The following is a 13,317-nucleotide window of genomic DNA, read 5'->3' on the forward strand; positions in this document are numbered from 1 at the left end:
CCCATAGTCGTCCAGTGGTTTGGGTATTCCGGTTATCCCTGGAGCTTCAGTGGTCTCATCATCATCCTTGGTGGTCTAGTGGCATGCTCATCATCCCTAGTATGTCTATTGTCGATGATGGCTTAGCATTCATTCTGGTATACCAGCCTTATTATCTCTGGCGGTCCAGTGGTCTGTTAATTTATCATGCTGGCACATTGACCTTCTGATTGTCACAGTGGTGCCATCGCTGCTCATCATCCCTGGTGGTCCAGTGGCCTGCTCTCACTGCTTGTCATTTCTGGTGTGCGTTGAGTGACTGACACTGTAGTGATGGCGCACACAGCTCTGTACAACAGCTGTGCCCAAAATACTGTCGATTTGTAATAACGACTATTCTCACAGTTGCCACGCCTCCATGGAGTATGGACATTTTTGATGTTTTTGCTCAGTCTTTGTTGAGGCCACACTTGGAAATCGCCTAAACAGTAGCCGCCTTACACACGTCTATGGTGGGACCTGCTGCCAGTGACAAGCGGCAGCGTTCCAGCAGGGGATCCTACAGACGGCAGCTTCCATGAAGCTGACCCCAGCAGAGGTCTGTGTGCGAACTGTCACTGACCGAAGACGAGGGCAAATATTTGCCTCCAGGCACGCTGCCAACACATGAAGCTTGACGTGTGCACCGCGCTGTCAACGGATCCTCATCTCAAGGGGATTCCGGGACAGCCACAATAACGTTGCCGATTCTACAGATTCTGGAGTAGCAAAATCTCAGAATGTGCAGAAGACCATCCCAGGATCCTTCACCAATCACACCGGGGGGCTGCATGTGCCGAGGACCGTCCCAGGATCCTTCATCAATCACACCGGGGGGGCTGCATGTGCCGAGGACCATCCCAGGATCCTTCACCAATCACACCGGGGGGCTGCATGTGCCGAGCACCATCCCAGGATCCTTCACCAATCACACCGGGGGGCTGCATGTGCCGAGGACCGTCCCAGGATCCTTCACCAATCACACCGGGGGGCTGCATGTGCCGAGCACCGTCCCAGGATCTTTCACCAATCACACCGGGGGGCTGCATGTGCCGAGCACCGTCCCAGGATCTTTCACCAATCACACCGGGGGGCTGCATGTGCCGAGCACCGTCCCAGGATCCTTCACCAATCACACCAGGGGGCTGCATGTGCCGAGGACCGTCCCAGGATCCTTCACCAATCACACTGGGGGGCTGCATGTGCCGAGCACCGTCCCAGGATCTTTCACCAATCACACCGGGGGGCTGCATGTGCCGAACACCGTCACAGGATCTTTCACCAATCAAACCGGGGGGCTGCATGTGCCGAAGACCGTCCCAGGATCCTTCACCAATCACACCGGGGGGCTGCATGTGCCGAGCACAGTCCCAGGATCCTTCACCAATCACACCGGGGGGCTGCATGTGCCGAGCACCATCCCAGGATCCTTCACCAATCACACCGGGGGGCTGCATGTGCCGAGCACCGTCCCAGGATCCTTCACCAATCACACCGGGGGGCTGCATGTGCCCAGCACAGTCACAGGATCCTTCACTAATCACACCGGGGGGCTGCATGTGACGAGCACCGACCCAGGATCATACACCAATCACACCGGGGGGCTGCATGTGCCGAGCACCGTCCCAGGATCCTTCACCAATCATACCGGGGGGCTGCATGTGACGAGCACCGTCCCAGGATCCTTCACCAATCACACCGGGGGGCTGCATATGACGAGCACCGACCCAGGATCATACACCAATCACACCAGGGGGCTGCATGTGCCGAGCACCGTCCCAGGATCCTTCACCAATCACACCGGGGGGCTGCATGTGCAGAGCACCGTCCCAGGATCCTTCACCAATCACACCGGGGGGCTGCATATGACGAGCACCGACCCAGGATCATACACCAATCACACCGGGGGGCTGCATGTGCCGAGCACCGTCCCAGGATCCTTCACCAATCACACCGGGGGGCTGCATATGACGAGCACCGACCCAGGATCATACACCAATCACACCGGGGGGCAGCATGTGCCGAGCACCGTCCCAGGATCCTTCACCAATCACACCGGGGGGCTGCATGTGCCGAGCACCGTCCCAGGATCATACACCAATCACACCGGGGGGCTGCATGTGCCGAGCACCGTCCCAGGATCATACACCAATCACACCGGGGGGCTGCATGTGACGAGCACCGTCCCAGGATCCTTCACCAATCACACCGGGGGGCTGCATATGACGAGCACCGACCCAGGATCATACACCAATCACACCGGGGGGCAGCATGTGCCGAGCACCGTCCCAGGATCCTTCACCAATCACACCGGGGGGCTGCATGTGCCGAGCACCGTCCCAGGATCATACACCAATCACACCGGGGGGCTGCATGTGACAAGCACCGTCCCAGGATCATACACCAATCACACCGGGGGGCTGCATGTGACGAGCACCGACCCAGGATCATACACCAATCACACCGGGGGGCAGCATGTGCCGAGCACCGTCCCAGGATCCTTCACCAATCACATCGGGGGGCTGCATGTGCCGAGCACCGTCCCAGGATCATACACCAATCACACCGGGGGGCTGCATATGACGAGCACCGACCCAGGATCATACACCAATCACACCGGGGGGCTGCATGTGCCGAGCACCGTCCCAGGATCCTTCACCAATCATACCGGGGGGCTGCATGTGACGAGCACCGTCCCAGGATCCTTCACCAATCACACCGGGGGGCTGCATATGACGAGCACCGACCCAGGATCATACACCAATCACACCGGGGGGCTGCATGTGCCGAGCACCGTCCCAGGATCCTTCACCAATCACACCGGGGGGCTGCATATGACGAGCACCGACCCAGGATCATACACCAATCACACCGGGGGGCAGCATGTGCCGAGCACCGTCCCAGGATCCTTCACCAATCACACCGGGGGGCTGCATGTGCCGAGCACTGTCCCAGGATCATACACCAATCACACCGGGGGGCTGCATGTGCCGAGCACCGTCCCAGGATCATACACCAATCACACCGGGGGGCTGCATGTGACGAGCACCGTCCCAGGATCCTTCACCAATCACACCGGGGGGCTGCATATGACGAGCACCGACCCAGGATCATACACCAATCACACCGGGGGGCAGCATGTGCCGAGCACCGTCCCAGGATCCTTCACCAATCACACCGGGGGGCTGCATGTGCCGAGCACCGTCCCAGGATCATACACCAATCACACCGGGGGGCTGCATGTGACAAGCACCGTCCCAGGATCATACACCAATCACACCGGGGGGCTGCATGTGACGAGCACCGACCCAGGATCATACACCAATCACACCGGGGGGCAGCATGTGCCGAGCACCGTCCCAGGATCCTTCACCAATCACATCGGGGGGCTGCATGTGCCGAGCACCGTCCCAGGATCATACACCAATCACACCGGGGGGCTGCATATGACGAGCACCGACCCAGGATCATACACCAATCACACCGGGGGGCTGCATGTGCCGAGCACCGTCCCAGGATCATACACCAATCACACCGGGGGGCTGCATGTGCCGAGCACCGTCCCAGGATCATACACCAATCACACCGGGGGGCTGCATATGACGAGCACCGACCCAGGATCATACACCAATCACACCGGGGGGCTGCATGTGCCGAGCACCGTCCCAGGATCATACACCAATCACACCGGGGGGCTGCATGTGCCGAGCACCGTCCCAGGATCATACACCAATCTCTTCATCCCTGGTGGTCTAGGGCAGTGGAGAGGTAACGTTATCACCCTCAGTGCTCTAGGACTGCAAGGGGTTAATTTCAGCATCCCTGATGGTCTAAGGCAGTAAGGAGTTAATTTCAGCATCCCTGGTCGTCTTGGGCAGTGCGGGGTTATCTACCATTCACGATCCCATCAGATAGAACTCCAATAGTCCGGCACCTACGATTACACCGGATTATCGGATTTTGTATCGGTTTTAGAGTCGCCATCACCCCCAAAACATTACACACGACCAGTCAGGGATGTGCGCGCCGCCTGGGAGTCCGTGCTGGGCCGTGTAGTTCTCTTCTCTCTGGCCCCCTCCATGAGTTGTGACGAGCGAGAGTGATTGACAGGCCGGGATCACGTGCCCATCGCTGACTCCTATGTGGCGTGATGACGTCAGACGCAGGGACGAGGCCAGCTGATAACTGAGAGCCGATTAACCTCTTCCTCGCCGGACGTCATCCGATGGCTCCGGTGGGCGGGGCCTGGGCGGTAGCGCAGCAGACGGGCGGCAGTTCCGTGGTGACTGGTGCGGGCGGCGGAGTGTCCAAACCGCGATGTGACGGGGCCGCCGCCGGCTGACACAGGACATGGCCCCCAATAAGTCGGTGCTGAGTCTGGCCACCTTCCTGTTCGGCCTGGCCATCGGCTTCATCTTCTGCTACGTGATCGTCACCATCGCTCTGCAGGAGAAGGACGAGCTGCCGCCGGACATCCTGCACAACGACCCGCACGGGCGGCACGGAGAGCAGCACGAGCACCGGCCGCTGCCCGGGAACATCATGGACTTCAACGCCGACGCCCAGCAGCACCATGGTAACCGCAGCACGACCGTGCCGAAAAGTGCCCCTGTACCCCAGTGTGTACCCTGAGATGTGCGCCCTGTATATACATATATACCCCCAGTGTGCCCCCCCTGTATATATGTATACCACCCCAGTGTTCCCCTGTATATACCCCCAGTGTGCCCCCCCTTGTATATACGTATATACCCCCAGTGTGCCCTCCTGTATATACGTATACCCCCCTGTACATATGTATATACCCCCAGTGTCCCCCCCCCCTCCCTGTATATACGTATATACCCCCAGTGTGCCCTCCCCTGTATATACGTACAGTGGTGGTCAAAAGTATTGGCACCCCTGCAATTCTGTCAGATAATGCTCAGTTTCTTCCTGAAAATGATTGCAATCACAAATTCTTTGGTATTATTATCTTCATTTAATTTGTCTTCAATGAAAAAAAACACAAAAAGAATTGTCCTAAAGCCAAATGGGATATAATTCCACACCAAACCTATAAAAGGGGGTGGACAAAAGTATTGGCACCCTTTGAAAAATCATGTGATGCTTCTCTAATTGGTGTAATTAACAGCACCTGTAACTTACCTGTGGCACCTAACAGGTGTTGGCAATGACTAAATCACACTTGCAGCCAGTTAACATGGATTAAAGTTGACTCAACCTCTGTCCTGTGTCCTTGTGTGTACCACATTGAGCATGGAGAAAAGAAAGAAGACCAAAGAACTGTCTGAGGACTTGAGAAACCAAATTGTGAGGAAGCATGAGCAATCTCAAGGCTACAAGTCCATCTCCAAAGACCTGAATGTTCCTGTGTCTTCCGTGCGCAGTGTCATCAAGAAGTTTCAAGCCCATGGCACTGTGGCTAACCTCCCTAGATGTGGACGGAAAAGAAAAATTGATGAGAGATTTCAACGCAAGATTGTGCGGATGGTGGATAAAGAACCTCGACTAACATCCAAACAAGTTCAAGCTGCCCTGCAGTCCGAGGGTACAACAGTGTCAACCCATGCTATCTGTCAGCGTCTGAATGAAAAGGGACTGTATGGTAGGATACCCAGGAAGACCCCACTTCTTACCCCGAGACATAAAAAAGCCAGGCTGGAGTTTGCCAAAACTTACCTGAGAGCCTAAAATGTTTTGGAAGAATGTTCTCTGGTCAGATGAGACAAAAGTAGAGCTTTTTGGGAAAAAGCATCAACATAGAGTGTACAGGAAAAAAAAAGAGGCATTCAAAGAAAAGAACACGGTCCCTACAGTCAAACATGGCGGAGGTTCCCTGATGCTTTGGGGTTGCTTTGCTGCCTCTGGCACTGGACTGCTTGACCGTGTGCATGGCATTATGAAGTCTGAAGACTACCAACAAATTTTGCAGCATAATGTAGGGCCCAGTGTGAGAAAGCTGGGTCTCCCTCAGAGGTCATGGGTCTTCCAGCAGGACAATGACCCAAAACACACTTCCAAAAGCACTATAAAATGGTTTGAGAGAAAGCACTGGAGACTTCTAAGGTGGCCAGCAATGAGTCCAGACCTGAATCCCATAGAACACCTGTGGAGAGATCTCAAAATGGCAGTTTGGAGAAGGCACCCTTCAAATATCAGGGACCTGGAGCAGTTTGCCAAAGAAGAATGGTCTACAATTCCAGCAGAGCATTGTAAGAAACTCATTGATGGCTACCGGAAGTGGTTGTTATTGGCTGAGGGTGCCAATACTTTTGTCCGGCCCATTTTTGGAGTTTTGTGTGAAATGATCAATTATTTGATTTTTGCTTCATTCTCTTTTTGTGTTTTTTCCTTGCAAGCAAATTAAATGAAGATAATAAGACCAAAGAATTTGTGATTGCAATCATTTTCAGGAAGAAACTGAGTATTATCTGACAGAATTGCAGGGGTGCCAATACTTTTGGCCACCACTGTATATACAGGGGCACACTGGGGAGTATATACAGGGAGTGCATATATACCCCCAGTGTGATCCCCCCCCGTATATACGTGTGCCCCCCGTATATACGTATTTGCCCCCCCTGTATATACGTATATACCCCCAGTGTGCCTCCCCCTGTATATACGTATATACCACCAGTGCCCCCTGTATATACCCCCAGTGTGCCCCCCCTGTATATGCGTATATAAAAAGTTAATTTATTTCAGTTCTTCAATACAAAAAGTGAAACTCCTGTATTATATAGAGTCATTACACACAGAGGGATCTATTATATAGAGTCATTACACACAGAGGGATCTATTATATAGAGTCATTACACACAGAGGGATCTATTACATAGTCATTACACACAGAGTGATCTATTATATAGTCATTACACACAGAGGGATCTATTATATAGAGTCATTACACACAGAGGGATCTATTATATAGAGTCATTACACACAGAGGGATCTATTTCACGTGTTTATTTCTGTTAATGTTGATGATTATGGCTTACAGCCAATGAAAGCACAGAAGTCATTATCTCAGTAAATTAGAATACTTTATAACAACAGCTTGAAAAATGTTTTTAAAATCGGAAATGTTGTCCTACTGCAATGTCTGTTCAGTAAATGCCCTCAATACTTGGTCGGGCTCCTTCTGCATCAATTCCTGCATCAATGCGGCAATGTGGCATGGAGGGATCAGCCTGTGGCTGCTGAGGGGTTATGGAAGCCCAGGTGGCTTTGATAGCAGCCTTCAGCTCGTCTGCATTGTTGGGTCTGGGGTCTCTCATCTTCCTCTTGACAATACCCCATAGATTCTCTATAATAGATTGTCTATGGGATTAAGGTCAGGCGAGTGCTGCCAATCAAGCACAGTGATACTGTTGTGTAAACCAGGTATTGGTACTTTTGGCCGTGTGGACAGGAGCCAAGTCCTTCTGGAGAATGACATTTCCATCTCCAAAAAGCTTGTCGGCAGAGGGAAGCATGAAGTGCTGTAAAATGTCCGGGTAGACTGCTGCGCTGACTTTGGTCTTGATAAAACACAGTGGACCTCCACCAGCAGATGACATGGCTCCCCAAACCATCACTGATTGTGGAAACTTCACACTAGACCTCCAGCAGCTTGGATTGTGGCCTCTCCACTCTTCCTCCAGACTCTGGGACCTTGATTTCCAAATGAAATGCAAAATGTACGTTGTCTATTGGTCATGAGTGGCCTGACACAAGGAATGCGACACTTGTAGCCCATGTCCTGGATATGTCTGTGTGTGGTGGCTCTTGAAGCAATGACTCCAGCAGCAGTCCACTCCTTGTGAATCTGCCCCAAATGTTTGAATGGCATTTTCTTAACAATCCTTTCAAGGCTGCGGTTATCCCGGTTGCTTGTGCACCTTTTTCTACCACACTTTTTCAACTTTCCGTTAATATGCTTGGATACAGCACTCTGAACAGCCAGCTTCTTTAGCAATGACCTTTTGTGGCTTACCCTCCTTGTGGAGTGTGTCAATGACTGCCTTCTGGACATCTGTCAAGTCAGCAGTCTTCCCCATGATTGTGGAGCCTACTGAAACAGACTAAGGGACCTTTTTAAACGCTTAGGAAGCCTTTGCAGGTGTTTTTTGTTAATCTAATTTACTGAGATAATGACTTTTGTGTTTTCATTGGCTGTAAGCCATAATCATCAACATTAACAGAAATAAACACTTGAAATAGATCACTCTGTAATGACTCTATGTAATGAGTTTCACTTTTTGTATTGAAGAACTAAAATAAATTAACTTTTTGATATTCTAATTTTGTGAGAAGCACCTGTGTGTATGTATATGTGTGTGTATGTGTGTGTTGTGTATATATATATATATATATCTCCCCAGTGTGCCTTCCTACTGTATATACTTAATTTAAACAACAGAATATAACTCCAAGTAAATCAAACTTCTGTGAAATCAAACTGTCCACTTAGGAAGCAACACTGATTGACAATCAATTTCACATGCTGTTGTGCAAATGGAATAGATAATAGATGGAAATTATTGTCAATTATCAAGACACCCTCAATAAAGGAGTGGTTCTGCAGGTGGGGACCACAGACCACATCTCGGTACCAATGCTTTCTGGCTGATGTTTTGGTCACTTTTGAATGTTGGTTGTGCTTTCACACTCGTGGTAGCATGAGACGGACTCTACAACCCACAGAAGTTGCTCAGGTAGTGCTGCTCATCCAGGATGGCACATAAGTGCGAGCTGTTGCAAGAAGGTTTGCTGTGTCTGTCAGCGTAGTGTCCAGAGGATGGAGGCACTACCAGGAGACAGGCCAGTACACTAGGAGACGTGGAGGGGGCCGTAGGAGGGCAGGACCGCTACCTCTGCCTTTGTGAATGGAGGAACAAGAGGAGCACTGCCAGAGCCCTGCAAAATGACCTCCAGCAGGCCACAAATGTGCATGTGTCTGCACAAACGGTTAGAAACCGACTCCATGAGGGTGGTATGAGGGTCTGGCGTCCACAGATGGGGGTTGTGCTCACAGCCCAACACCGTGCAGGACGCTTGGCATTTGCCACAGAACACCAGGATTGGCAAAGTCGGTACTGGTGCCCTGTGCTCTTCACAGATGAAAGCAGGTTCACACTGAGCACATGTATGTATATATTAATCTATATCTATCATAGCTGTAGCCCCTGATAAGTGTCGCCTTTGCCTCTATCTCCTGGTGTGAAGCAGCTCTTTGTCTGGTTGCTATGGATATTCTCTGGGCAGCGAGTCCCTAGCAACCAGCTTCTCCCTGATTTCCTCTGTGCTGCATCTTGAGGCGGCCGTAGCGCTGCCCCCGGAGCAGAGAATGGGGCGACATCTTCCTTTTCCCCTTCTCCCATGACGGCACCACCTGAGAGAGGATATCCGCCCACCAAGGACAGGAACCTACTGAATAAAAAGGTGGTACCTCTCTTCCGCATCAGTTTTGGTTCCTGTCCTTGATGGAAGTCTCTCTAGGTGGTACCTCGCATACCTGATCGTGGGGTCTGGAACGTGGATCCCGGGATCGATGCGGCCTGGAGGCCGTGAAGAAGCAGCAGATGGGACCTCTGTTCTCAGCCCCATCTTGCTGGTGCCTGGGTCTGCGTTAGGGGTGGGCACCTTCCGGGGTCCTCTCCCGCATCGGCCGGGGCTGCGCACGCACAGAGGTCCGTGGCTGGGCGCGCCGGCATGCAGGCCTTCCGGGTCTGCGCACGTGCAGTTCGCGTCGCGCCCTGTTATGTAGCGCGCCAGAAGTCCGGGCTGCGCACGCGCGGGGTCACGTCGCGCCCTGGCACGAGTGCTCCAGAAGCTCGGGTCTGCGCATGCGCGGGTTGCCATCACCATGACGCATCCCCGTTCGCAAGCGCGCCGGGAGCCACTGGGTCTTTGCAGGAGGGATCCTGCGGCGTAGCGCGCCAGCTGGCTAAGAGATAATGAAGAAAAAAAAGAGGGAGAGCGCATGCTGCTGCCGGAAGGGGAGGGGTCCATAGGAGGTGGAGCCCCCATAGGCTTTAAAAAGATGGGAAGCAGTCAAGATGGCAGTGTCTGCATCCCTGTCATCGTGAGTGAGGAGCCGCAGTCACCTGGGCAGCAGGAGGAACAGCAGCAGCCACAGGCGCCTAAACATCATAGACATCTCAAGCAAATTGTGAGACAGCCGGAGCAACGGGAGTCTTTCCATCATCAGAGCCACAGCAGTGGGGGTCGTTCGAGTGCCGGCAGAACCGGTCAGAAGAAATCTCGACAGTCCACCTCCGCCAGATGAGAGCGTTCATGTGAACGGTACCCTAGTCTGAATGGCAGTGTGGTGAGTGATCTTCGTGGAAGTTTACCTTAGTAATGTGCTCTTCTCTGTTTTTTTCTTTTTTTTTCTCTTTTTTTTCTCTTTTTGTTTTCTTTCTGGTTGGTAGGAACCTAAAGAGTAGTTCTAAGAATAAAGAGTGTGCGTTATGTAAAGTTAGCCTTCCCAACTCCTACGCTAAGAACTTGTGCTCTGGATGTATCCAGAAAACTATAGCAGAGGAGTCCCCAAGCTTTTCTATGGATTTAAAAACCTCAATACAGATGCAGGTCAGGGATTCCTTAAAGAACTTGACCTCACGTAAGAGGAGAAAGCAGAAACGGGTTACCTCGGACTCAGAAGAATCAGTAGAGTCCCGTATCGCGAGGGAATCTCCTTCCCCCTCTGACCTCTCGTCATCGTCTTCATCAGAGTCTTTGGATGATTATGGAGGGGGTAGGTCATTTTTTTTCGGTTGACAATACTGAAAGGTTAGTCAAGGCTATTAGAGTAACCATGTGTATTACCGATGCCAAGGCTCCCAGAACAGTTCAGGATGTCCTGTTCAGGGGCTTAGATCAGAAGAAGAGACGCACATTCCCAGTTAACGAGAGGATCAAGACTCTTATAGATAGAGAGTGGAAAAAAAACAGAGAGGAAGGGCCAGCTGCCTTCTTCTAAACGGAGGTACCCTTTTGAAGAGGAGGACGCAGCTAAGTGGGACAAATCCTCTAAAATTGATGTGGCCATCTCGAAGTCCTCAAAGATCCACACTGCCTTTTGAGGATTTTGGGGCCCTCAAAGATCCGCTCGATAAAAAGGCGGAATCTTTTCTAAAACAGGCCTGGGAGTCCTCCAGCGGGTGCTCTGAAACCGGCAGTGGCGGCCACCTGCACTGCCAGGTCTATGATGATCTGGCTACAGCAGTTAGAGGACCAGATCAAAGGGAATGTCCCTAGAGATAAAATTCTATCGAGTCTTCCTCTTATGCAGGGGGCGGCTGCATTCCTTGCGGATGCATCGGCAGATTCAGTGAGGCTGGCTGCCAGGTCAGCAAACCTTTCCAATGCAGCCCGTAGGGCATTATGGCTCAAGAGCTGACCAGGGGATGTGCAGTCAAAATCAAACCTCTGCTCAATTCCATGTGAAGGAGACTTTCTTTTCGGAAAGACCTTAGATGTCATCCTTGATAAGGCCGTGGAGAAGAAACACTGGTTTCCTACTGTATCTGTTCCCCGGTATAAGAGCTCCTTTCGGAAGAGGAAATATAATCTGAGCAAATTTTCCAGAGACCAAAGTAGTTGGAGAGACAGGAAGCCGAATAACAGAGGCTTAATGTTCGGGCGTCCATCCTCCGAGAATAAAAAATTCCCCCTAAGTGACTTTTTTAAGGTAGGAAGAAGGTTGTCCCACTTCCTTCCCGCCTGGGAAAAGATCTCGTCCAGCGCCTGGATTTTAGGGATAATCGGGAAGGGGCTGAAGTTGGAGTTCAAAACCATTCCCAGAGACACAGTCAGGATTTCAGCCCCCAGAGGCCTAAGGGAGCAGATGGCCCTGCAGCAGGAAGTACTCACTCTGATTATGAAGGGGGTTCTAGTAGAAACACCAGTACACGAGCTAGGGAGAGGGTTTTACTCAACTCTCTTCCTAATAAAGAAACCGGATGGCTCCTTCAGAACCATTGTCAACTTGAAGAAGCTGAACGACCATTTAATTTACAGGCCATTCAAGATGGAGTCAATAAAATCGGCCATAAAGATGTTGCTTCCAGAGTGTTAAATGTGCGTCCTCGATTTGAAGGATGCTTACTACCAAGTCCCAATCTTTCCTGCACACCAACAGTTTCTGAGGGTAGCTGTACAGTTCAACAAGCACATAAAGCATTTTCAGTTTGCAGCTCTTCCCTTTGGCATCTCCATGGCTCCAAGGGTTTTCACAAAAATTATCCTGGAAGCCACAGCACATCTAAGGGAGAAGGATATCCTAGTCATTCCTTACCTGGACGATTTTTTAGTGGTGGGCAGTTCAAAACAACTCTGTGCACTGGCTCTGGCTGAAGTCATGGCCAGTCTAAATGGCCTGGGATGGATTTTAAATTTAGAAAAATCGAGACTAGAACCAAAAAAGGTTCAGTCCTTTTTGGGTCTCATTTTAGACTCAGAAAACCAGACTTGTCTTCTGCCAGAAGACAAGAAATTGAAGATCAGTTCCCTCATCTCTCTCGTAATCAGCAATCCATCCATGACCCTGAGAAATGCAATGTCTCTATTGGGTACGATGACATCTTGTATCCCAGCAGTACAGTGGGCCCAGATCCATTCCAGACGTCTACAGTCATGTAGAATGAGACAAATAGTAATTTTTCCAAAGTTTACTGCTTCATTTTTTGTAATGGCAATTTGCATATACTCCTGAATGTCAAACAGTGATCAGCTTAACAGCAATTACTGTACTTGCAAAGTCAATATTTGCCCAGAAAATGAACTTTAACCCCCAAAACACATTTCAACATCATTGCAGTCCTGCCTTAAAAGGAGCAGCTAACATCGTTTTAGTGATTGATCCATTAACACAAGTGAGGGTGTTGATGAGGACAGGGCTGGCGATCAATCAGTCATGATTAAGTAAGAATGACATCACTGGACACTTTAAAAGGAGGCTGGTTCTTGGTATCATTGTTTCTCTTCAGTTAACCATGGTTATCTCTAAAGAAACACGTGCAGCCATCATTGCACTGCACAAAAATGGCCTAACAGGGAAGAGTATCGCAGCTACAAAGATTGCACCTCAGTCAACAATCTATCGCATCATCAAGAACTTCAAGGAGAGAGCTTCCATTGTTGTCAAAAAGGCTCCAGGGCGCCCAAGAAAGACCAGCAAGCGCCAGGACCGTATCTTAAAACTGTTTCAGCTGCGGGATCGGACTACCAGCAGTGCCGAGCTTGCTCAGGAATGGCAGCAGGCTGGTGTGAGTGCTTCTGCACGCACTGTGAGGCAGAGACTCTTTG

At 51.0% G+C, this 13,317-nt stretch overlaps 1 protein-coding gene across 1 annotated transcript in view; it reads left to right on the forward strand.

Moving 5' to 3' along the window:
* The first annotated feature begins 4,165 nt into the window (after nucleotides 1-4,165).
* Nucleotides 4,166-13,317, forward strand: part of LOC141264913 (glycoprotein-N-acetylgalactosamine 3-beta-galactosyltransferase 1-like) — a 29,063-nt gene continuing 19,911 nt past the window's right edge. The window contains exon 1 of the mRNA XM_073677326.1: nucleotides 4,166-4,594. Coding sequence (XP_073533427.1) covers nucleotides 4,369-4,594 — 226 coding nt within the window. The 5' untranslated portion in view covers nucleotides 4,166-4,368. The remainder of the gene's footprint in view (nucleotides 4,595-13,317) is intronic.

This window comes from Phyllobates terribilis, unplaced genomic scaffold (assembly GCF_046119375.1).
Source record: "Phyllobates terribilis strain yellow unplaced genomic scaffold, ASM4611937v1 Scaffold_4__5_contigs__length_816908805, whole genome shotgun sequence".
Lineage (NCBI taxonomy): Eukaryota > Metazoa > Chordata > Amphibia > Anura > Dendrobatidae > Phyllobates > Phyllobates terribilis.